Source organism: Macrotis lagotis, chromosome 1 (genome assembly GCF_037893015.1).
Source record: "Macrotis lagotis isolate mMagLag1 chromosome 1, bilby.v1.9.chrom.fasta, whole genome shotgun sequence".
NCBI classification, from domain to species: domain Eukaryota; kingdom Metazoa; phylum Chordata; class Mammalia; order Peramelemorphia; family Peramelidae; genus Macrotis; species Macrotis lagotis.
This window is the reverse complement of record NC_133658.1, coordinates 783,240,418-783,252,675: the sequence shown is the minus strand read 5'-3', so window position 1 is coordinate 783,252,675 and position 12,258 is coordinate 783,240,418. Positions and strand designations below refer to the sequence as shown.

At 33.8% G+C, this 12,258-nt stretch overlaps 1 protein-coding gene across 12 annotated transcripts in view; it reads right to left on the bottom strand.

Moving 5' to 3' along the window:
- Window positions 1–12,258, bottom strand: part of ATM (ATM serine/threonine kinase) — a 133,531-nt gene that overhangs the window by 81,957 nt on the left and 39,316 nt on the right. For all 12 annotated transcript variants that reach the window (XR_012474363.1, XM_074216619.1, XM_074216623.1 and 9 more), the window contains exons 17-25: window positions 11,717–11,894; window positions 10,992–11,191; window positions 9,615–9,697; window positions 9,347–9,502; window positions 7,740–7,815; window positions 7,318–7,448; window positions 5,489–5,609; window positions 4,000–4,170; window positions 3,192–3,361 (exon numbers count right to left, since the gene is read on the bottom strand). Coding sequence is in view for 11 of the 12 variants with exons in the window: in XM_074216619.1 (XP_074072720.1) it covers window positions 3,192–3,361; window positions 4,000–4,170; window positions 5,489–5,609; window positions 7,318–7,448; window positions 7,740–7,815; window positions 9,347–9,502; window positions 9,615–9,697; window positions 10,992–11,191; window positions 11,717–11,894 (1,286 nt within the window). In the remaining variant the exon portion in view is untranslated. The remainder of the gene's footprint in view (window positions 1–3,191; window positions 3,362–3,999; window positions 4,171–5,488; window positions 5,610–7,317; window positions 7,449–7,739; window positions 7,816–9,346; window positions 9,503–9,614; window positions 9,698–10,991; window positions 11,192–11,716; window positions 11,895–12,258) is intronic.

The window sequence follows — 12,258 nt, the reverse complement described above, 5'->3', positions numbered from 1 at the left end:
TTGAACTGTATCCATAGATATCTATGGACAGGGGCAGCTAGGTGGCACAGTGGATAGAGCACTGGCCCTGGAGTCAGGAGGACCCGAGTTCAAATCTGACCTCAGACACTTAACAATCACTTAGCCATGTGGCCTTGGGTGATATCTATGGATAAAAGCCAAAACTGAAAATGTTTTTGTTCTAAAGCAGCTTTTATTCCAGCTGGAGAAATATCCACATAATTGAGTATGCATTAAATACATATAAAATGAATACAGGACAGTGAGGGAGGGAAAGCACACAATAATCCAGACAAGAGGTGACATGGGTAGAAACTAGGATTGTAGTTCTTTAGAACTACAGGTTATAGAGAAGCAGGTCAGATATAAGAGATGCAGTGAAAGTAGAAATGTTAAGATCTGGCAATATACTGGATATCTGAAGTCAAGGACAAGGGGGAGTTGAGAACCATGCCAAGGTAATGAAAATGAATAAATGAAAAGTAATGGGACTTCATCAGAAATTGGGAAGTTTGGAAGAGTAGAAGATTTTGGGAAAAGATGAGTTCTATTATGGACACATTGAATTCAAAATGTTCATGGGAAATTCAATTTGTAATGTCCCAAAGGTTGATGTTAACTTGGGACTGTATTTCAGGAGATAAAATAAGGCTAAATGTAGAAATGTGGAAGTTCTCTAATTAGAGAGGATATTTATGAGCATAAGAACTAATGAGAGCTCAATGAAAGTATAGACGATGAAAAAAGAGGGGCCAAGACAAAGTCTTGTTAGGGTGTGTGGTATAGGGGTGTCAAGAAGATGGGATGATCTTGAGACAATTAAACTTAATTGCATCTCATCTCAAACTTTCTTCAACTCAGTTTTCTTTTCACAACTTTTTTTTTTAGTTTTTACAAGGCAATGGGGTTAAGTGACTTGCCCAAGGACACACGGCTAAGTAATTATTAAGTGCCTGAGGTCAGATTTGAACTCAGGTCCTCCTGACTCCAGGGCCAGTGCTCTATCCACTGTGCCAACTAGCTGCTCCTTCATTTGACTTTTTAATAAGCAATATTACTCATAATCGTCCAGTTTTCTAAGAGTTTGTAAATGTATTTCTAACCTAAAAGCTCTTGGCTAACACTAATTTTTCTTGGCAAGGAGATCAACTATCTGCTGACTGAGGAGGTTTCTGGTTTCTTGTGGTCTTTCTGTTGTGCTATTTGCTCTACTCAAATTCAACTTCAATTGAAAATGGAAATATTTCAAACAATTCTTACTTCATTTTCCATTTTGGGGATCATTAGATTGAACGAATAGCATAAGCTAGAGCTACAATGTACAAGGTGTTTTCTAATCTAGAAATGATTACTGAACTTTTTACAAATAAGTAACCTCCACTTCTCAGAATTCTCTACTTCTTTCCCAATTTAGTTCATGAAATCTTCCCTGATTCCCCTAACACCTCCTAGCCCTTCCCAAACTATTTTGCTTTTATTTTGTATATAGTAAACAACATTTCTAACTCTTGCCACAATGCCTGGCACAAAGGGCACTTAATAAATGCCTCCTGACTAATGACTGAGAGAGGAAAACGTGTGTCATATATTGTCTCTCCCAAGCACAAGGGTTCTTTCATTTTCATCTCATTATCTCCAGAACCTAAACCAAGCCTAGTAAAAGAGAAGGTGCTTAAAAATGCTTGGGAATGGACTTTGACAGAGGCATGAAGCTTCTGTCAAGTCCGCAAATCTTTGACTTACTCATTTTCCTAATTCTGAGCCATATATTCAAATACATTTTTCACCTTCTTTTAGGATACGTTTACTTCTTTGTTCTCTGTGACAGATATTGTTTGAATTCCTAGAGAACCTTTTGCTTATGAGGATAAGCAACAGAAAACCCCAAAACCAACCAGTTTATGAACTGATGTCTTATCCTATATCTTGAGAAAAGAAATTCTGTCAGTTGCTTTATTTGATTCTCCAAGGAGATCTTATCAGCAATCCTTTCATTTAATAACTTCTTTTTTTTTTGCAAGGCAAATGGGGTTAAGTGACTTGCCCAAGGCCACACAGCTAGGTAATTATTAAGTGTCTGAGACCAGATTTGAACCCAGGTACTCCTGACTCCAAGGCTGGTGCTTTATCCACTACGCCACCTAGCCGCCCCTAATACTAACTTCTTTATATCTTCTGATATCATTTATATTAAAATGATTCATACTATCATACCTGGTTTGGTTTTGAATTTGTTTGGTCACTGGAAATGAAACTTTTATTTTGAGCACTTAACTGTCAAATTACTTGGAAGACTATGTTTTCTTAGTATCCTCTGCTCTGTTTTCTAGAAGCAACTCCAAAATTATACCTGTGTCAATTCTTTGCCTGACAGATATACCAAGAACTGAAAAAAGTCAAATAAGGCACTCTGAGGGAAAACAATAAAAAATAACAAAAGTCAAGTAATTAATTGCTTGATAACTTGCACTTTTAATACATACATATGTGTGTGTGTGTATGTATATATATATATATATATATATATATATATGAAAACAACAGAAATTATGACTTCATTGGTATAAGAAACTTCCAGCAAAGAGTATCCCTCTACCAATGCAGATCCAGACTTTCGTGTATTATAAAGTCTTTTTTTTTTTTTTTTAGGTTTTTGCAAGGCAAATGGGGTTAAGTGGCTTGCCCAAGGCCACACAGCTAGGTAATTATTAAGTGTCCGGATTTGAGCCCAGGTACTCCTGACTCCAAGGTCGGTGCTTTATCCACTACGCCACCTAGCTGCCCCATTATAAAGTCTTAAAGAGATTTTTCTTAGGGCACAGAGATACTAAGGAATGTGTCCAGTTTATACAGATAGTTGTGTATCAGTATCAAGATAGGAACAAAAGTGTTTTTTTTCCCCCCTCTCTTTATCCTCAGGAACCCAGTGCCTCTGTAATGTACTTCATGGCTATTGTACCACACATCAACCCAATGAGACTGATGCACAAATATTATTACTACTTTCATTTTACTACTGAAGAAATACTCAAGTGATTCATTTATCTATAACAAAATAATTTTAAAGACAGTATTTATGCAGAGATCTTCTGATTCTAAGGGCAGGACTACACACACACACACACACACACACACACACACACACACACACACACACACAAAATCAACTATATTTTTCATTTGCAATTTACCTGTAGAAATCTGTAATGTTTGTGTAGTTCAGTAAAATAAAGGGAAAAGATGACAAATTGTATCCAGTATTTTGTAATTTCAACCACTCCAAAATCAGATAGTCTAGATGAGAAGTCATGAAATCTTCTAAGTGTTTATACTCAAAAATTTCAGAGATATTCTTCAAAACCTGTACAACCCAAAAGAACACCCTATTTAAAGGAAATATTGGCACATATAAGTTCAATTCTTGCTTTAAAGATCATAAGAAACAATGTTCTAAAATTCAAAACATTGTTATACTGTATTAAAAGAACACACTGACACAACCCATACAATATTACCTCCACTAACAACACTGCCATCAATGTAATATTCTAAAAACCTACCTTAAGTCTCCCCAAATCCCATGAAATGGTGAGGGATTTTGAGTCAGAAAATGTGACTCAGGTTCAAATTCTGACTCTACTATCTACAAACCTTTCTGGGTCTCCTTTTTCTCATCCAAGAAAGAATGAGGGGCTGATATCAATATTTAAAATGTTACATATTCATGTTTATTTTAAGCTTTTATTACCCAATTTTTATTGTGTATAAAATATTACCCCCCACTACAATATTATTTTATGGAACTGATCATCATTTCATTCAAGGTCTTCTTTTTGACAAACTAAGTAATAACATACAGGCTACATAATGACTATATTTACCAGGGTCCCAAAATAAAATATTTTATTTATAAGAATGAAACTATATTTTCAGAAATACTAAAAAGATATATCATAGGAGTTATACAAATCACAATTTAAATCTCTGCGGTTAGTTTACCTTTTTAACTAACTGGGCTTCTAATCCATTTTCTTTCACAGACTGACATATGGCAAACAAAGCCTGTTTTTCACAAACAGGGCTACAGTATAAAATCATGGATATTGTCATCAATAAAGCAGCTTTTCTATTATAAGGCTCATCCAGTAGTTCATCAGCAATGACAGGACTCTGAGATTTCAGCCGGAAAAATAAATTTGATAAACAACATCAAATAGAAGAAAAGTACTTGAAAATTATTTAAAAAAAAAAAAAAAAACAGAACTAAAAGTATTTAAAATTAGTTACTGAAAAACTCAGTATTTAGTTGCTCTAATTCAGAGGTAGTATTCAAAAAGAAAGGACAAAGAGTTCACAGAATCACAGATTTTTAAGAATTACAGAAATCAAAGGGACTTAATAAATTATCTAGTTTTCTTCAGTGAAAAGGATTTACTATTAATGATGCCTTATTGAAAGAACTTCAAGAACAAAATCTTTATTCTTGGGGATGAAGGAGCTTTCAAGAATTTTTTTTTGAACACCAGAAAGCCCCCAGGACCTGAAAAAGAGGGATACCATTTATATAGCACACCTATAGTTATATACTGCTTTTACTACAGTCATTAATTTAATAATGAGACTGGAGGCTGTTAAAGCATATGAGTTGCTCAATTTCTTTTACAACAACAAGATTTTTATTCTTAGACATATAAGTATCCAATCACTTATTCTAAATATTGGCAGGACTTTAAAATCTTACTGTGCCTCATGAAAAGCAGGATGTTTTTCTTTTTTTTTTAGGTTTTTTTGCAAGGCAAACAGGGTTAAAGTGGCTTGCCCAAGGCCACACAGCTAGGTAATTATTAAGTGTCTGAGACTGGATTTGAACCCAGGTACTCCTGACTCCAGGGCCAGTGCTTTATCCACTACGCCACCTAGTCGCCCCTTAGCAGGACATTTTTCTATCACAGAAATATAGAAGTACCAAGAATTCTAGTTTGAAAAAATATAGCAAGAGCCAGGGACTGATCTACACTCTAAAATAACCTCTTCTCTTCAGGTAGCTCAAACCATGGGATCTGAAATATACAAATCAAACTACTCTGTGACCCCAATGAAACATCAGCAAAAAAAAATTCTTAAGATAAATTGATAATAGCTGGGTTTACCTCTTATGATTGCCTTACCTAAATTGTTTTTAGATAGAATTTTTTTTAAAATTAAATTTGGTACAATGATTAGAAGAGTTTAAGTGAAGGCTTCTGTATGATGTACAAACTGTGATTCACCCTCTAATCTCTGGATTTTCTGTCTACTAAAGGTTGTGAACTTTCGTTTATGATTTGACAAAAATCTGCTTATCAATTAAAATGTTCAATATTGAACTCAAACTGTATGCTACAGTATTTACAGTCGAATACCCAGAGACAAGTACAAAACAAGCATATGTTTTGTACAGCAATTTAGTGTAAACAAAAAAATGGTTAGTTGACAATTATAGGATTACCGTTTCTTTCATTCCTTCCTGGACTTTTAAATATGCATTTTCAAAAGCTTTTTGCTGGAGCTTCAAAGGAAGTGCTTTTGATGACTTCGAAATGGCTACTGGTTTTGTATCCTGAAATAATCTTTTTTTTTAAAGATAAGAAGGAAAAAACAAAACAATTAGGTACAATCAGTATTCCAAAATCATCTTCCTACATACTTTGTACACAGAAAACAGATCCACTGAAAGGTATGTAAAGCTTAGTTTTACATCCCAATTCTTCTTTCAAAGGACTGGGAAATGTTTCTTCATTTAGGGAAGCTCTAAAGACATATAATTTCTTATATAATTTCTACACTGTGTAAATAATATAATCCAAGAGCTAAAAAGAATACCAAGGAATAAAATTCTATGTCTTTAGACTAAGTCACACAAAACAGGTAATTTATATATTCTAGGTGAATGTTACCATGGATAAAATGCCTATATTCTGTGATAGGCTCTTATATTTAAATATAACTTCCAGAAAGTTTAATTAAAATCTCAACAGATTAAATTTAAGCTCACTATTATCTTTTTAACCAATGAAAAGATAAAAGTTCATAGAGAAACTGATCTGTACCTTCCAAATAATAACCCTTACAAGAATGACTATTAATTATACCCCTTTTACCTTTTTTCCTTATTCTCAAACTTTTGATTTCTGTTGCTCTGAATGCTCCAATTTCTCTAGCTCATTCTTAAAATAGTAACACTAAAATTAATACACAGTTCAAATTTACTAAATAAACAGTTGTATAGTAAGATTACTTAATAGTTCCTATGTCTGAGAATAGCTAGATAGATGGTGCAGTGGATAGAGCACTGACCCTGGAGTCAGGAGGACCTGAGTTCAAATCTGCCTTGAACACTTAACACTTACCTAGCTTTGTGACCTTGGGCAAGTCACAATCCCATTGCTGGGCAAAAAAAAAAAGTACCTATGTCTACTTATATATTTCAGTATTATACATGCTTTTTCAATATTATTCTATGTTCATTCTAGTGAAATCATAGCCTACTATATTCTCAAAAATCTATGATTTTTTAAACTTTATATCTGTGACATTCATCCCATACATGCACTTAAATATTGTTTTATTTTTGATGGTCAATTGTTATCTTATTTTCCATGGTTCATCAGTATCATCTATATATTTAATGAACATGCTCACAAATAAAGTATTTTTAAGTCATCATAGTAAGTCATCTATATTCTCATTCATACAAAGCTTCCTGGAAACCGGTCTGAATTATTGGATACATCAGCTCTGGCAAATTACCAAGGTCTTTTTATCAGCATAAATCATGGTTATATAACTAGTAGAAGGGAAGGAAGGAAAAAAAGTATTTCCCAAGTGTCTGCTATAGCCAGATGTAGTGCAAAATGCTTTACAAATATTTCATTTAATCAACACAATCACTCTGGTGCTATTATTATTCCCACAGTACAGTTGAGTAAACTGAAGTAAAGGTGGAGGGACTTGTTCTGCACCAGACAGCTACACAAGAACCTGAGGCCAGATCTGAACTCAGGGATTCTTGTGACCAGACCTGGGGTTTCATTCACTGTGCTGCTTAGTTGTCTAGAAATCTCCTCTTTGTTAGACTTATGTCTGACAAAGTGTTTCATTAAAGGTATCTCTTCAGTAACTCAAACTCAGAGTTACAATACAAACATGTTGGTCATCAATGTCAACATAGATAAATATGCCTAATGTGTAACATAGTTTAACTTCATCCTCACTCATGCAATCAATTCTGAAGTTTGATACATATGAGCTTGATACTACATGTAGAATTTACATCACCGGTTAATTGACTTTGCAGCAAGCATTCGAACTTCATGATGGTTGTCAGCTAGAAATTGTGGTAGAACTTCAGTCACAGGTAAATCTTTTTCCATTATGCTTAGAACAGCCCATTTTGAATAAGGATCAGCCTAAAGAAAATGTAAAAACTCTAAGTAACAATATAAAACAAAATCAAAATCAACAATTTTTTTAAAAAGTTGAAAACTATGGGCAGCTAGGTGGCACAGTGGATAGAGCACTGGCTCTGGAGTCAAGAGGACCTGAATTCAAATTCAGCCTCAGACACTTAATAATTACCTAGCTGTGGGGTCCTGGGCATGTCGCTTAAAACCACTGCCTTAAATAAAATAAAATTTTTAAAGTTGAAAACCTAGATTTTTAAATGATCTTAAATTTTTTAATAAAGAAGCAAAGCTCACCTCAAGCAAGGCTTTTAGGCAGTTTACTAGTGCCATTCTCACAGAAGCCACACATTTGCCTTCCTTTGTTAAATGCCTGAAACAAATAAAAATTATTTAGTATGCCAATCTATTTCTTCCAGATTTGGTTCTCTACACTGATAAACCCTGCTTTTCCTTAGTTCTCTCAAAGCTTTTTCATGTTTAATGAAAATTAATCGGGAAGAGTATTTAATATTGTGCTCATTACTGTATATTATTATACATATTATACATATATATTTTTTGTTTTTAATATTTCAATTGATATGACTGAGAAAATTTTTGAGAAAATCTCCAAAAAAATTTAATTTCACAGTAGTACACAGTTCTTGAATCTTCATACTACCCTGTTATCCAAAGTTCATATCAAGCAAGGCTTTAATGCTATGTTACTTGCCCAGTGCTTCTTCATAAGTGATATCTGCATATGGCAGATGATCAATAAATGGTTGCTGGGTGAAGAAGAGAATTTTCAGGCTGTTTGGATGAAGTACACACAGACAATGAGCAAATTAACCATATTTCAGATGTCTTTTCTCCTCAATCATTCCAACCTCCCCTCAAAGCTTTCTCAATTCATTAAGTATTTACTTCTCTATTATATCTTAAGTGCTGTATAAGATGTTGGAAACTCAAGACATAAAACTCCTATAATCTGGCCCTCAAGGAGATTACATTAAAAGAAAAGAAGCAATATATGTACAAACAAATAACGAAAAGGGCACTGGCCCATGAACCAGAGGACCTGGGGTTCAAGTATTCTGAGTTTATCTCTGTGTGATCCTGATCAAGTCATAACTGCTCTAGGTCTCAATTTCTTCATCTGAAAAAGGGAACTGGACTAAATGGCCTCCAAGGTTCCTTGAACCTCAATCTGTATATTATCTGATAGATATAAAACATATACAAAATAATTTTATGCCATCAGAATGGGTAGCACTAGTACCAGAGAATCAGAAAGTCAAAAAAAAGACATACAAAGGAGAAGGAAGAATGTTGCATATCAGGGGACATCTATGCAAAGTCACAGACATAGGAGATGGAATACTGCATATAGGGACAACAAGGAAGTCAGTTTGCTTTGAACATAATGTGTGTGAAGATGACTAACATGTGATAAGATAACAAAGAGAGATTACAGGAAGGCTATGAAGGGCTTCAAACCAACCAACTAACTTCTCCCTAAAAGTGTTTTTTCCTAACAACTAAAAAAAGAATACCCCATGGATCAGGAAGAATCATTTCAATCACTTAGTATATTTTACAGATCAGGAAACTGAGGTTCAGAGGGGTTAAACGATGGGGTGGGAACAGATTATTGCCTCTAAATCTTTTATCCTACAATTCATACATGTGCACATATAATGAACTGAAAAATTACAGTATTTATTTATTAAATCTATTTTTAAAACAAAAGATTCAAGAAATCAAAGTTCTTCGAGGTGATTAAGGATGAAAATACTGGATTAAATGTCTTAGTGGTAGGAACAAACTATTTTTGTAAAAAAGTTAACAACATATGCAAAAATCTCCATTTACAGTCAGAGATAAAAAAGAACAGAATTATTCTATTAATTTATACCTACCAAAAGGCTCCTATGACTGTTAGAAACTGTCCTTGAGCATTCTTTGTATTTTCTACATCTGAACTACAATGACCCAGATTTGTTATTATTGGAAGAGTGTGGCTTAAGATTGCTCTGCAAACATCTTGGTCACGACGATACAAAGAACACACATTGCTATGTTACGTTGTGTAAAAGAAAGAAAGAAAGAAAAAATCATAAGCATAATTAAAAGTTACAACAAATGAGTAAAATAATGTGCATTTTATATTTGGATTCAATTTCTTACGAAAGAGGTTTCAGAAGTTCAAACACTTCTTCCATTGGTAAGTAGTATTCTTCAACTGGAAGTTCCTTTAAAAGCACCAAGTACTAAGATACAATGAAAAAATGCTTTTATATATTTTATGTAAGAGAGAAATATGTAAAATGTTTTCATGTAAATGTCTTTAAAGTAAATGCAAATGTCCAAAAATAAATATCTTTGTGCAAATGGAGTAACAAAGATTAATGCTGAATTCATACCCCATACTCATAGTACAAATCATTCTTGAGACCAAAGCATAGTCACCACAACAGGGGCCAAGGTTATAGTATAAAAAACATATTTAGAGAAGAACTCAGGTCATACCTGGCTCACTTTCTGTCTAAGTAAATCACTGAATAAGTCACTTTATATCTAGTAGTCTCAATTGTCCTATATCTGTAAAATCAAAGGGTTTGACTAGATGATCTGAGTTCCCTTCCAACATGAGGATCCCTCTATGTGTGTGTGTGTGTGTATAACCATTAAAATTTATGAAGAAATTTCCCCACAAAAATTCAGAAAGGAAGCATAAATATTATTAGCCTGATTTTACAGACAAGTTCAGTAACTTGTCTTGGTTTACTTGGCTAGCAAGGGTCAGGCCTTTTCACTTCAAGGCTAGGTCTTTCCTCTACAACAAAATTTTTCCCAACGAATCCAGAAAAAGGAAGTAGGCAACACAGAAGCCAAATATATTCTTCATGTCCTGGAGTAAATTAGCCCCTTTAGAAACTTTAGGAAATGTATAAATTGCTTTCACAAACATAGAATAGATAGTAGTAAGTAAATGTCATAAATCCAAACTTGTTAGGATTCAATATTTGTTTCACATTCAACAAAGAGTCTAAAAGTCCAAGTTCACCACTGTGGGTTCATGATTTATAGAAAGATTTCAGGGAATCTGAACTTGGAAGGAAAAAGTTATATCTTTATTTTCACTAGTCTTTGGTTTTCTTAGCAATATTATGTATTCTATTTTATGTCTATAAAAACATTACTTTGAGAAGGGGTTTAAAGATTTGACCAGAATGACAAAAGGGGTAGATGATACAAAAAAAGATAAAGAATTCCTTGTCTAAAAGATCATATAATTATATATAATTACACCTGAAGGAAATATAATCCTATTATCCAAGGATAACTAACGTTAAATAATACATTTCCTGCTTAAAAATGATTTAAAAAAATTTCAAATGGAATGGCAATTTTTTTTTTTTACAAATTATTCTACTTTTATTTCTCTGGGAGCAACTTCCCATCAATTGTGTGTGTTTGTGATATATTAGACTTTTAGAATCAAAGATACACTGCAACAACTGGTAACAGAAAAATCTAAGATCTTTATGATATTTGACTCACCATGTGTAAGTGGAGGGATTTAGAAGCATCTAGTATGCTTGGTTCAATTAGTTTCAACAGCTCTCTCCTTATGTCAGATGCTCTAAAAGACACTGTATGAGATTGAGCTGCATTTACACATATACACAAGAACTTTAGCATGTCCAGGAGAAGGAGATCTTGCTTTGTCAAATGTTCTTCAGCTAGAGGGCTTACTGCACCTGGAAATAAAATATGCTGATTCAGTTTATGAAGAGACGCTTTGAATTCTCGAAATTAAAAAATAAAGCTATATTTCTGAAGTATTTACTACAACGTATTTTTAAATTTTATTTTAGCAAGGCAATAGGGTTAAGTGACTTGCCCAAGGTCACACAGCTAGGTAATTGTTAAGTATCAGAGGTCAAATTTAAACTCAGGACCCCAACTCCAGGGTTGGTCATCTAGCCACTGCACCATCAAGCTGCCCCTAAGATGTATCTCTTTTAAAAAACCAGCAACAACTGGCAAATGAAATTCTAATGCAGTTGATTAAAACCTAGCATCTTTTCAGGATGAAAAAAGAACATCATCCTTAGAAACTCATATGGATGACATTCAACTTAGCACTAAAAGGGTACAAGAAAATGTCAAATCCAACAACTGGTATTACAAGAAAAGCTGATAAAAACCAAAACCAATTTCAAATAAAACATCCTTTCTACAGCAAAATCAGTAGTTAGGAAGAATAAAAAGTATCCACTCACCAAATGTATTTTGCACTTCTCCAGATTCATTTGCATTATTAACATTAGTGTCATTAGATTCAAATAGGTTCATGGTTGACTGAACCTCAACCTCCATTAGATTTCCATCAAAATCTTCTTCCATTAATTCTCCAGAATTTGATTCTCCAGAATCAAATGGCCTTTTAGTAAGGGATGCCTTCAAGGAGTAGAAATTAATTTGCTATATTACATAATGCTTCTGATAGAAAGCTTTGTGGGCTTTTTTGCTTTTTTTTTCGTAAGGCAATGAGATTAAGTGACTTGCCCAAGGTCACACAACTAGGTAATTATTAAGTATCTGAGGCTGGATTTGAACTCAGGTCCTCTTGACTCCAAGGCTGGTGCTCTATCCACTGTGCCACCTAGGTGCCCCTAGAAAGCTTTGTATTAAAGAGCAAAAACAAAAACCTCCATATCTAGGTCAGAATATTAATTTCTTTCTACTATATCACCAGGTTATTATCTGTTTTCATCTCAACATTCCAAACAATGAAATTGATATAAATGAACACACTTTTCTA